The sequence below is a fragment of the Pristis pectinata genome, chromosome 6 (assembly GCF_009764475.1).
Source record: "Pristis pectinata isolate sPriPec2 chromosome 6, sPriPec2.1.pri, whole genome shotgun sequence".
NCBI lineage: Eukaryota > Metazoa > Chordata > Chondrichthyes > Rhinopristiformes > Pristidae > Pristis > Pristis pectinata.
In genome coordinates, this window is record NC_067410.1 from 98330148 (window position 1) to 98343771 (window position 13624).

The window sequence follows — 13624 nt, forward strand, 5'->3', positions numbered from 1 at the left end:
GTTACGCTAACCGCTACTGTGCCTGCCCTGTGAAGTTTTCCTTTCAAATCCAGCTGCCTACAGGAATTCACCTCCACTTCACTTTTGCTAGAAGATGAGATGTAAAAATTACAGTCAGTCACCTTGGATAGCCAGATCACATCACTCACACGCCTAGCACCAGGCTCCCAAAAACAAACAAATGCTATCTTGAGCTCATTCTCAGCAAGAGATTACCAGGTGGACAGAGGGAACAATTCAAGGGAGGTTCTCAAAGTCTCCTCAATAAAACGCAGTATCCCACCGACTCCTAGGAATCCCTGGCCCACAACTGCTCAAAGCAGAGAAGGGGTAACTGGAGTGGCACTAAGAACTTCAAGTCCCTTCATTGGGAGCACACAGAAGCCAAACATAAATGGTAGAATGACTATGCCATCTCCCAATCTGCCCTCCCATCACACCACCTTTACAACAGACTGAGATTCCCACACTCACCCCTCCGAACCAGGTCAGAAGTCATCCTCCAACCTGAGGAACTGCTTAAGAAGGAGCAGATGAAGTGAAGTAGGAACTAAATTACACAAAGTTATGGAAAAGAGTGTCAGTGAGAGTGAAGTTATAGCCTCAGGCCATCGTCACCAGATATTGTACCTTAACTTTCTTCTCAATTGTCTTCATATTCAGTTTCCAGGTTAACTGAGTTATTCCATCCATTCACCTCAGTTCATGTCAACAGAAGCATGCTTGTCTGATTGACAAAAGTCATATGGTTCATTCCAATCAAACCAATTCATTAACATAATTTCAGTTTATCATTGAACAGGTGTCTCAAACTTGTATCTCTCTTGTTTAAGAGCAGGAAACTGGCCTGTGGAGTGATCACGTTAACCGCCCCCACATTGCAAAATCTAGCCTTTAAGCAACTTTCTTTTTTCTAGAACAATCACCTAAAAATTCCTTTAAAAAAACACATACATACAAAAAAGACAATGTTAGGAAATGCAGCCTCAGTCTCAGAAACAAAATTCCTAAATGCAAATTACAGGAGTTCTGTCCCAGGGCACTACAATTTCAAAAGAAACACAAGTAGTAATCACTTTGCAAAACATACAAAAAAGCTATTAACATCTTGTAATCAGTGATTGGCAGGTAATTTCAGGTGCTTTTGATTTATCTTTACCACCTGTATGATAGCAGTAACAATCTGTCAAATGCAGAAGTCCCCTTCTTAATTAAGAACTGCTTAACCTCTGCAATTAGGTTCAAACAGAAATAATAGTCTAAAGTATCCCATCACATTGAAATTAGGTTTGGCATGCAAATCAGCAAATTAGGAACCCAGCTTAATGGTATGAACAATTATGTGAATTGGCCAGTCTGCTGTTGCATCCTTATGATATATAGAAGACACAAATTTGTAGTGATGTGAAGCTTAAAGGGGAGCCACGCAGATGGAATTGATGTACACTTCACCAGCGGATGTACTATCTCTGGCATTACTGGAGAAATGTGTCCAACCAAGATAAAGAGGCACTTGGCCCATTGGCAACACAACCAGCTGGGTCACAGCACGCCCAAGGTCAGTGCAGCCATGCATTTAGTGTCAGCCAGACTCAAGGGGAGCCTGACAGTTGCTCTTTGTGCAAATTGATTTACTTGGATATCTCCACACTTTGTAAGCAATTGAATTCTCCAGCAAGCAGCCCTGACCAATGCTCTTTCTGCTGACAGCACCTGTTGTTTGGCATGTGATTCCAGGTTGGAAGTTGTAGGTTTAATTGAGACTTGGTGACTTTAAACAATAACCTGTCAAGACTTAATTATGTTTCAGTTTGCCTGTTGGGAAAAGTTTGGCAAGATTTTATGTCCTGCAAGTTATTCCTTACATTAGAACTACAAACAATGCCACCACTACCTGGAGAAAGAACACACAAATATTTCACCCATGGTCTTTTAAATCTGAAGTTCTTCTGATTCTATCAGAAGACAACTGTAATTAAAAACCAAGAAATATGCAGAACTGTGGGTTATGTTGATACAAGAGCAACGAAACAGTAACTGAACTTTGCAGCAATGAATGGTGTAAAAATCCTATTGCTGATAACAAGAGTAAACAAATGGTGATTTGTGAGTGTAGGACAGGGCAGGGTGGGAAGGCGGAAGATTAAAGCTTTCCACGGAATGTTGGTCCTGAACCCTATCTGGCAATGAGCTGATCCCCAGCTCATTGAAGAACAGAAGTGTGAAAGAGGGTTTGATGCAAAGACGAGAGAGATACTGGGAAAACTTAGATTATTATTGCTCAGTGTAAATTCCATGAAACTGAAGACTGCAACGTGAAATGATTCACTCATCAGTTCTCTACAAGATTACAACTGAGCACAACAGAACAGTAAGTTACACCCCCAGGTTTGCACGGGGAACAAAGCCATGTTTCAGTATTAATGCAAACACTTCACATAGAATATTTGCACCAGTTTTCCCTGCTTGGGACCACTCTCCTGGTCTTACCTGCATTCCTTTACAGGCCTTGTAGAAGGTTCAACTTTGATGAATTAGTGACTTGCCCCAGCGGCCATTGGGGTGAGCTCAGAATCACATTTCCTTGTCCGAGCTCTCTCATACCACCCACTCCAACTGCTTAATGCTTGAATTTAAACCCCATTGAAATGATTCCAAACTCACCACTCCATCATGTGGCCAGTAGCTGAAATAGCTTCTCATTGCCATCAAAGATGCATTGTGAGGATTTACTCTACTTCTAAATATATATGTGATTTGCTTTTTATTTGCTACAGAATTGAAGTAGAAAATAAAAAAAATTGGTCCAAATCAAGAATCTGGGTGTTATGTTGTTGACTTACCTACAAATGGGTTGTTGTTTTACCAAAACAGAAAGAAAATGGGTACACCCAAGATATGTGACTGAATGGATCGTATTGCAGTGTATGAAATCCTGCAATAGAAGGAAAAAAGGGTTTAATGAACATTTCTGAGAAGCATAAGGAAAATAAGCAGACTCTAACCAATGAAGGGGGTGATCGAAAGGTTGGTCAGACCTACATTAGAGGAGGGAGGTGAAGGGGCAGAGAGGGAACTTCAGACCATGGGGTACATGCTGCTGTTGAAGACAAGACTGAGAGGAGAGCAAATGGGTGAATGAGGTGCCACAGTCAGAGCAAGGCTGAGTCCAGAGAGATTCCAGTGTTCAGTGAATTTTTCTAACTTACATTTAAACATAATGGAATCAAAGCAACCAAATTTACACAAAAGAGACACAAGAGATTACACGACAGAAGACACTGCAGTAGGAGGGCTCATAGAACTTGGAACAGTACAGCACAATACAGTCCCTTCGGCCCACAATGTTGTGCCGACCTTTAAACCTCACCTAAGACTATCTAACCCCTTCCTCCCACATATCCCTCTATTTTAAATTCCTCCATATGCTTATCTAGCAATCTCTTGAATTTGACCAATGTACCTGCCTCCACCACCACCCCAGGCAGCGCATTCCATGCCCCAACCACTCTCTAGGTAAAAAACCTCCCTCTGACATCTCCCTTGAACTTCCCACCCATTACTTTAAAGCCATGCCCTCTTGTATTGAGCATTGGTGCCCTGAGAAAGAGGCGCTGGCTGTCCACTCTATCTATTCCTCTTAATATTTTGTACACCTCTATCATGTCTCCTCTCATCTTCTTTCTCTCCAATGAGTAAAGCCCTAGCTCCCTTAGTCTCTCCTCATAATCCATACTCTCTAATCCAGGCAGCATCCTGGTAAATCTCCTCTGCACCCTTTCCAACACTTCCACATCCTTCCTATAATGAGGCGACCAGAACTGGACCCAGTACTCCAAGTGTGGTCTAACCAGAGCTTCATAGAGCTGCATCCTTACCTCGTGGCTCTTAAACTCGATCCCTCGACTTATGAAAGCTAACACCTCATAAGCTTTCTTAACTACCCTATCCACCTGCGAGGCAACTTTCAGGGATCTGTGGATCCTCAGCCTTCTCCACTGCCAGGGTGAGGCCCAATGCAAACTAGAGGAACAACACCTCATATTCCTACAACCCAATGATATGAACATTGAATTCTCCAATTTCAGGTCACTCTCACCTCCAGGGTGTTTCCCCACCCCTTCCCTCTGTTCCTCTGATCCTCCTCTAGTCCTCCAATCTTTGTCACAAGAGAGACTGCAGATGCTAGAAATCTGGAGCAAGGCACAAAAAGATGCTGGAGGAACTCAGCAGGTCAGGCAGCATCTATGGAGGGAATTGACTGTTGACGTTTTGGGTTGAGACGCTACATCTGGACTGAAAGATATAGGGGAGATAGTAAGTATAAAAAGGTGGGGGGAAGAGGTGGAGGGAGAGCTGGCGGGTGATAGGTGGATCCAGGTGAGGGGGGGGGTTGATAGCAGACGAGGGGGGTGAGAGTGGAACGGTGTTAGCAGCTGGGGAAGTGACAAATTGCTGAAGATGATGGAACCTGATAGGAGAAGGAAGTGGTGCCTGGAATAAAGGGAGGGACGTGGGGAGGGGAAACAAGGGGAGGAGTGTGTGGGTGACGGCCAGATGGAGAGGTGGGGGAGGGGAAAGAGATCGGGTGAGGGGGGCCAGGTGGATCAAGACGAGATGGGAGAGGGACAGAGGGGGAGCGGTTATTGGACGCTTGAGAATTCAATGTTCATTCCGCCAGGGTGGAAATGACCCAGGCGGAATATGAGGTACCGTTCCTCTGATTTGTGTTTAGCCTCGACTAGGCAGTAGAGCAGGCCAAAGATAGATGTGTTAGTGTGGGAATGGGAAGGAGAATTAAAGTGGCTGGTCACCGGGAGATCCAGACAGCCACGGCAGACGAAGTGAAGGTGCTCGACGAAGCAGTACTCCAATCTGCGTCCCGTCTCACCGATGTAGAGGAAGCTGCACCGGGAGCACCCAATGCAATAAATAGCACCAATGGATTCACATGTGAAAGACTGCCTCACGTGGAAGGGCTGCTTAGGGCCCTGGATGGTGGTGAGGGCGGAGGTGTAGGGGCCGGTGTTACACCTTGTGCGGTTACAGGGGAGAGTGCCGGGGGTTTTGTGGGGGGGGAGAGAAATGAGTGGACAGGGGACTCATGGAGTAAGCGATCCTTGCAGGAAGGGGAGGGAGGGGAAGATGTGGTTGGTGGTGGGATCTCAATGTAGAAGCTGGAAGTTGTGAATTTTACACAAAACCCACTGAGGAAATGAGAAAGCATTGATAAACAAGGTATAATCATCTGCAAAACACCATACTGTAAAGTTAAAGCATAAAAACTTGCATCGCTAATTTGTTTAAAGAAAAATCCCTGTCTTCCCACTGATAAGGTCACACTGCCGCTTTTTGGAAAAGTTCTTGCCTGATTGGTATTGGTATTAGTTTATTATTGTCACTTGTACCGAGGTGCAGTGAAAAGCTTGTCTTGCATACCGATCGTACAGGTCAATTCATTACTCAGTGCAGTTACATTGAGTTAGTACAGAGTGCATTGAGGTAGTACAGGGTAAAAACAATAACATTACAGAGTAAAGTGTCACAGCTACAGAGAAAGTGCAGTGCAATAAGGTGCAAGGTCACAAAAGGGTAGATTGTGAGGTCAGAGTCCATCTCATCGTATAAGGGAACCGTTCAATCATCTTATCACAGTGGGGTAGAAGCTGTCCTTAAGTCTGGTGGTACGTGTCCTCAGGCTCCTGTATCTTCTGCCTGATGGGAGAGGAGAGAAGAGAGAATGACCCGGGTGGGTGGGGTCTTTGATTATGTTGGCTGCTACACCAAGGCAGCGAGAGGTAAAGACAGAGTCCTTTATTACTGGGCAGTCAATATACGAAATCTTACGTTTTGTTTACATTACATTAATCAGGAGGCTCGTCCAGTATGGGTCTCTTCGGAAATTAATTCTGTTAAAATATTTTCTATTATCTCTTTGCTTGGTTCTTCACTTCCAATATCATTAAATAAACTAACAGATAATTTAGTAGTTAAACATGTTTTGAGGATTTGGTTACAATTTAGAAAATATTTTGGTTTATTAAGTTTTTCTTTGTCCAGTCCCATTTTCTCTAATTACTTTTTTAAACCTTCTATGACTGATGTAGTTTTTAAAGAGTGGGACAAATTAGGTATTACTTGTTTTCAAGATCTGTTTGTTGGAGGAAACCTTTCTTTGTTTGAACAATTGTCTACCAAGTATAATTTACCAAAACCTCATTTTTTTAGATATTTACAAATTAGAGATTCTCTTCGATCTCAATTAAATTCTTTTCCTTTGAGTCCTGATAAGAATTTATTAGATGTAATTTTTAATTTGGAACTTTTTCAGGATGGCTCAATATCTAATATTTATGACAGATTACTAGGAATGAGTAAGGTGCCACTAGATAAAATTAAAAACGCTTGGGAACAAGATTTGCAGATGTCAATTTCTGAGGAAACTTGGAATGAAATTTTCAAGTTGGTTAATACTTCGTCATTATGTGCTCGTCACTATCTCCTTCAATTTAAAGTGGTCCATAGAGCTCACTTGTCTAAAGATAAACTATCCCGTTTTTATTCTGATATATCTCCTTACTGTGACAAATGTAATAACAGAGTGGCTTCTTTAATTCACATGTTTTGGACGTGTCAGAGTCTTAAAAAATATTGGACAGAGGTCTTTAATACTTTTTCCGCACTTTTCAAAATAGGTTTTAAACTTAATCCTTTGACTGCACTATTTGGGATTGTTGGAGAAAAAGATATAACTTTGAAGGCTTCTGATTTACATATTCTGGCTTTTATTTCTCTTATAGCCAGGACTGCTGTATTGCTTAAATGGAAGGAAATTACTCTGCCTACTCATGTTCAATGGTTACGGGATGTTATGTCATACTTGAATCTAGAGAAGATTCGCTGTTCAGTTTTTGAATCTAACCTTGACTTTCAAACCCTGTGGGGACCTTTTTTGAATTATTTTCAACCTCTGATTTGGCGACTGAAACTCAGATATTGGCTGACACGATTATGTTTTTAAAGGTTTTTCCTTGCTGCTTTTTCTATCTAACAGCTTCGGGTTTTGGTAGTGAGAGTAGATTGTTTTATAATAAAGTATTTCAATTTTTTTCTTCCTTTATTAACTAACTTCTATATGTGATTATTAATTTCGAGTATTGTAATCTAAGTATGATTTAATACAACGTATTCAGAAGTGTTTTTATTCTCTTTCTTGATGCATGTACTCTATTTTTTTCATGGATTCAATAAAAATATTGTAAAAGACAGAGTCCAAAGAGGGGAGGCTGGTTTCCGTGAACCGCTGGGCTGTGTCCACAACTCTCTTCAGTTTCTTGCGGTCCTGGGCAGAGCAGTTGCCGTACCAAGCCGTGATGCGTCTCGATAGGATGCTTTCTATGGTGCATCGATAAAAGATGCATAGAACAAGAAGGAATGCTGGAGAAAAGTGGCTGTTACCAGTTCCGGAATTCTGTCGAACCATGTCGGGTTCTGTCAATTACGAGAGAAAAATAAAGATGTCATGTGGTTACCTAAAAAGACGAGTAGTAAAGGGCAGTGGGGAATGGACAGTGGAGGGAGCTGGACTAGGTGACTCACACGTTGGGAAACATCAGCACCGTTCGATGGTGAGATGTCCTATTTCGTTACAGGAACTAAACCGCATCACCATTGTGACCATCGGTTCACAGTCCTTCAGCTGAATGTTTTATCTATCTGTGGGGATGAATTCCACCTTCCTTTTGGCCATTGCAGGCTTCTCAGAAATGTTAACAGTTCATTTGTTTTGCCAGTTCAGACTTCTAAGACAGCATATCACTTGCAGTCTAAACGGCATTTGTTACTGATGAAACCCTCCCCCTTGATGGATTTCTTGGACCTGATGCGGTGAGCTCGTGACCTGCTCTCAGCCCTCTGCTTTCATCAGTGGAAAGAAAGTGACTGAAATCTCTGACTCCCTCACCTCCACTCAGCAACTCACCCCAACTCTGAGGGAGAGGAGGAGAGAACAATCCAGTGCAGCTTAAATCAGAAGTGACCCCTGCTTCAGCGTGAACCTCGGGCTGATTGAACCCACTGGCTGGATCTGCAAAACATTTAGATTGGAAAGTGCCAATTAGCCTTTTCAATGTCACGGGCCCCACTTCAAGGCATCTGTTACCACCTAACTGCCTTATGACTAACAACCATTTAAAAAAACAAGGATTCAAAGCAATGTGATGCACTGTATAACAGCTACCCCACTGTTTCCCGCTCCACATCAGACCCTGAGTTATTCGGACCGAATAATGCAATATTTTACTTCACGTCATCATGTGACGGCTGAGGTTCATTCACTCACTAAGTCAAGTCATATCACTGATATCTGTAAATTGAACAGTTTGGTAGTGCCATTTTTGACGTGTGTTGGTAACGCTCCCTCCCCCTCTCACGTTCTCTACTCCTGGCCTCTATTCAGTATTTGTCAGGGCCATTACAAAGCCCTTTCTGTTTCAAATGCCTATGGTCACAGGCTGGGATAACTGTTCTCTGGAGCCGTTTAGTCCGTATACTGATTTCATTGTGCGAATTTTCTGAAGGGATTAAGACAACAGTGAAAATTTTGTATTGTTTAATGGAAGAAATCCAATCCAATGATTAAGACATGGGTCGGCTTTCTCCAAACACGTAACATGTTAAAAATTAGTCCTTTGCTTTGTGAGAATTTCCAAAAGAACAGTAACAAACGAAAAACAATGAATAATGTGGTTATCTATAGATAAGAAGGTTATCTATATTTTTGACAATACACTTGTCCTTCACTTGCTAAACACCCATCCTCCACACTCGCTTCTCATTGGTTCAAAGATATGGGAGTCGACCTCCATCATTTAAGTACTGGTGCCCTTTAAAGGAAAAAGTGGTGGTGAGGTTAGAGGAAAGCTATAGTTTAATAAAAATCAGTGCACACTCAATGACTGGCATTGTAACACGTGAGCTGTTCTGTTTTAAAAAGGAATCACGTTCCCAGAGTATAAGGAGGAAATGTCCATTCACCTAGACAAGCTTGTTCTTTTCATAGATCCGATTTTGCCTAATTCTGTTCAACATATTTTCTCTCCAAAGGAAAATGAATGCAAAAGCATACTTCATTGGACAAATCTTCTTAGATTTGCCATTTTGCTGCAACAAATTTCATCAAGGGCAGCATTCTTTGACGGAGTGCTTTTTTAGTCTTTCTGTGTAACTATTAATTGCTGGTCTTTGTTTGGCTGACAGTTGAATTTATTACTTTATTGGGCATCCAGTTTAAATCTGTTTCCTGGTTTACCTCACTGATGTTTTTTTTAAATTTAGATGCTTAATTTTTAAATTTAGATACTTATTTTTAAGTTGTGTCTTCTTAGTTATGCTATTTATGTTTTCAGTGGTTTTTTCAATGCCACATGAAAATTCCTGGTTTTTTCCCTCATGCACGATCTACCATTCCAAACAAGGAAGAAAACTCACTCCCTGTCTGTATAATGATTAATATATTGCTACAAATTGATCAAAGATTAGTTACAGTTTGAACTGTGACTTCCTCCACCCAGAACCCCAGAGACACGATAAAACTCACGTCTGTGTTTTTCCAGTTCTTACTTCTTGTGTACACTCTCCATTCCTAGCTGTGGGGAGGACAAAAGAAAGAGATAGTTATCTGACCCGTCCTGCATGCTCCAATATTTAATACAAGCTTGGCTTCTGTTTTACCTCAGCACCACTTTCGTGCACTCCTCCCACACACCATGATTCCCTCAATATACAAAAACAATCTACTGATCTCTCTCTTCAATACATGCAGCAACTGAACCTCCACTGTAGAGGTAGAGACTTGTAAGGCTTCACTATGCTCTGGGTGAAGACATCTCTTCTCACCTCAGACCTGAATGGCTGATGCCTTGCTTTGAGTCAGTGTCCCCTAGTTCTAATTATCCCAGCTTGGAAATAACATCATCCTCCACCCTGTCGAACCCTGTTAGAAACCTTCTGGTGTCTAGGCCCCATGCTCAGGAATTCCATCGTTAAATCTCTCCTCCCGTCTATCTTTCCTCCTTTTAAGGAGTCTCTTAAAATATAACTCAATAGTTACGTTTTTGGTCAGTAAGACAGAATACAAAGGATGAAATAGTAGGAGCTTGTCGGAAAAGAATTGTAAAAATGAGGGGGGGGGGATTTTAATCTACATGTAGACTGGAAAAGTCTGATGGGCAGTGGCACCAGAGATAAGGTGGTCATAGTGTTTTGGGGATAGTTTCTTAGAACAGCACATTCTGGAGCCAACCAATGAGCAGCCCAAACTAAACCTGTTATTGTACAACAAGATGGGATTAATTAATGACCTTATAATGAAGGTACCCTTAGATACCAGTGAATATAATCAGATACATTTTTATGTTCAGTTTGAGGGAGAGAAGAATGGGTCTAGGACTAGTATTTTAAATTGAACCAAGAACAACTAAGAGGAGAGCTAGCTAATGTGAACTGGCAAATTAGATTAAGGGATTGTTCAATCAATATGCCTTACCTAGCATCTAAAGGAATCTTTACAAATCCACGGATTAGACATCTGGCAACAAGAAAATAAAAATCCAAGGGGAGGACCACCATCCATGGTTAAATTTAAAAAAAAACTAAAGATAGTTTCAAACTTAAAGAAAAGTATATATTTACACAAAGATGGGTGGCAGGTCAGAAAATTAAACAATATTAAAAAAAGTAGCAAAGAATAAATGAAAAAAAATGAAGAAGAAAAACTAGAGTTTGAGATAAAGCTAGCTTGAAATGTGAAAACAGATCGTAAGAGTTTCCACAGATATTTCAAAAAGAAAAGAGTTATCAAAGTGAGCATTCGTCCCATAGCAAGTGAGTCTAGGAATTAATAATGGAGAGCTTGAAGATGCCAGATGAATTAATGAGGCATTTTACATTGGTCTTCACTTTAGAGGATACAAGTAACATTCCCAGAAATAGCTGTGAATTGGAAATTAGATGGGAAGGAGGAACTCAGAAAATTACAATCACCAGGGAAGTGGCACTGAACAAATGGTTGAAGCCGCGGACAGGCAACTCTCTTGTATGATTTTGCTCTTCAGAAGCTCTATTCAAACCGCTTCGTGAATGAAAGGTTTTATAACTCACCTTGGAAGCACCTGAATAGAGGAAGATTGATATCATTTCTAACTCAGTCTTGATCTGGGAGTGTTTGATGACAATATCAGATGCTACAAATGTTCCATTACCTACCATTCACATTACTCCCACCGAAGAACTTACCTAGACCATAAATGGTCTACCTTATGCAAAACTTTATATGAATTTTCGCAAGAAAACATCTTGTTTCAAAGACAGAACATCCATGAATCTTATTTTTCATCCCAGAGGCCAATAGTTCAAAGATGTACATCTTTAGCAGCAAATGCATAAAAGTGGATTTAAGAGTAATATTTTTATTGTAGGATGACGCAATCTAAAGAGTAAATTAAAAAGACCCAGATTGGTGTAATAAATGGATAAATTACAAACTCCAGGCTCTGTTTTTTTTGGACCTAATCATTTGCACATCTTATCTATTACGAGAAAAAAGGGGGTATCCTGCCCATTGGCTTCATGTTGGCTTCCAACAGAGAAATCCCGAGTCCGTTTCCCCCCTTCCTTATTTCCCTGAAGCCCTGACAATCCTTTCTTACTCGTCCATCAAATCTCCTTTGATTCTTTTTGTCATGTACTTACACTAAATGTGGTTTACAGTCAATAATTAACTTACCGGCACGTCTTTGGGATGTTGGAGGAAACCAAAGCACGAACAGAAACCCAGACAGTCACAGGGAATACATGCAAACTCCATACAGATACCACCAAAGGTCAAGGTCAAACCCAGATCCCTGGAGCAGTGAGGTGCCACCACAATACCATTGTTGGTAATCCAAGCTCCAAGATTCCACGGAGAAGAATATCTTTCTCAGAAATAATTTTGCAGTGAATCCTCTATCAGTTTCAAAGATTCAGCGGAAAATTGAGGATTTCCTTTTGCCCTTTTCTCATGACTTAAAGAATTAAATCAATTTTGATGAGCACTGTAAATACCTTTCGGCACCAGGAGAGGGCAGACAGGCACCAGATTACTGCAGGCAACCTGACTCCAGCAAGTGCTGTCTGCAGACTGGAACATAAATCAGCTTTAAACCAAGTGATAAGACAATTAATTAGTACTAGCCAAGTCAGGCAACGAGACGCCAATAAATAATGAAGCATCACCTTGTTATTTTGTAGTGATGTAACGACATACAGTAAACCCTTACCTCTCGCAGGGCATCCAGTCTGCTTGTCCATTCCCTGCCCCCTCTCCTGGCCACAGCACAAGCCCAGTGGGGCCCGATTTATCGGTTGGAGGAAGAGGAGCAGTAGAGTCAGTAACACGTGAGGCACAAGAGACCACAGAGGCTGAGATCTGGAGCAACAAACAATCTGCTGGAGGAACTCAGCAGGTCGAGCAGCATCTGTAAGGGAAAGGAATTGTCGTCGTTTTGAGTCGAAACCCTGTGTCAGGACTGGGAGTGGAGGGGGGGAGGTGGCCGGTATAAAGAGGGGAGAGGGGAGAGGGGAGTGGTGAGATGGGGCCAGAGATGATTGGTGGACCGAGGAGGGGTGAAGGATGAGGGGCAGATCGAGCCAGGTAGGGGAGGGGGAGGGGAGAGTTGGGAGACAGAGTCAGCTGGGTGGTAGGTGGAAGCAGACAAATGGAGCCAGGGTGAGGGGAGGGGAGGGCGAAGGTGGGGACAGCTGCAGGAGAGTGATGTGGGAACACAAAGACTACCAGTGCTGGAATGTGTTAAGTAAGGACGGAGAGAATGGGAACCATTAGGAGAGAGGTGTACGGCAGATGGAACCACAACCCAATGGGGGAGGGAGAGAGCCCGTGGGTGAAACGTGTGGGTACTAGGTGGATGTAACCAGGAGGGGGCAAAAGTGGGTGATGGGGTGCTGGTGAAGCAGTATGAGAAGGGGAACAAAGACTGGAGGACTAGAGGAGGATCAGAGGGAGAGAGGGAGGAGAAGGTGAAACACACCAGAGGTGCGGGTGACCTGAAATTGGAGAATTTGATGTTCATATCATTGGGTTGCAGACCACCCAGGTGGAATATGAGGTATTGTTCCTCCAGTTTGTGTCGGGCTTCACCCTAGCAGCGGAGAAGCCCTCCTGCTATAGATGAGGAATTCCAAGACAAGGGCTGATTGGTGTGCACAATGTTTGGTGCCTTGGCAGGAGGGCTGTGTGCAGTGGCAAGAAGTCCTGCACCAGCCTTACACAGGACATCGCTCTGAACTTAAAGTTCATCCACTGAAGCACGAAGGTGATGTCCAGCTCCGTGGATCAGCTGATGGCGGATGTCTCTGCCCTACAGTGTAAGCTCACACTTTGGTCTTCTTGCCCCCTTTGAGTCCATTGTTCCACTGAGCTTACAGTGGATGATGCATGCTTATTCTCCTGCACATGCCCAGATTGCAGGACCACTGTCCCAGGGCAATGGCTATGACTCAGTAGGACATGAATCAGTGGTCCTCTGTCAGGGCAACAGAATTTGCAAGAGAACTGCTGTTATGT

The 13624-nt window shown here is 42.5% G+C and overlaps 1 protein-coding gene across 6 annotated transcripts in view; it reads right to left on the reverse strand.

Annotated features, from left to right (window-relative positions):
• Nucleotides 1–2683, reverse strand: part of zbtb38 (zinc finger and BTB domain containing 38) — a 68521-nt gene extending 65838 nt beyond the window's left edge. For 2 of the 6 annotated variants that reach the window (XM_052017980.1, XM_052017979.1), the window contains exon 1: nt 2491–2580. Coding sequence is in view for 2 of the 6 variants with exons in the window: in XM_052017977.1 (XP_051873937.1) it covers nt 631–693 (63 nt within the window). In the remaining 4 variants the exon portion in view is untranslated. Of the gene's footprint in view, nt 1–474; nt 805–2490; nt 2581–2664 lie in introns of those variants that run through there. The other 4 variants (XM_052017977.1, XM_052017985.1, XM_052017982.1 and 1 more) reach the window with 4 other exon arrangements.
• Between the last annotated feature and the right edge of the window lie 10941 nt (nt 2684–13624).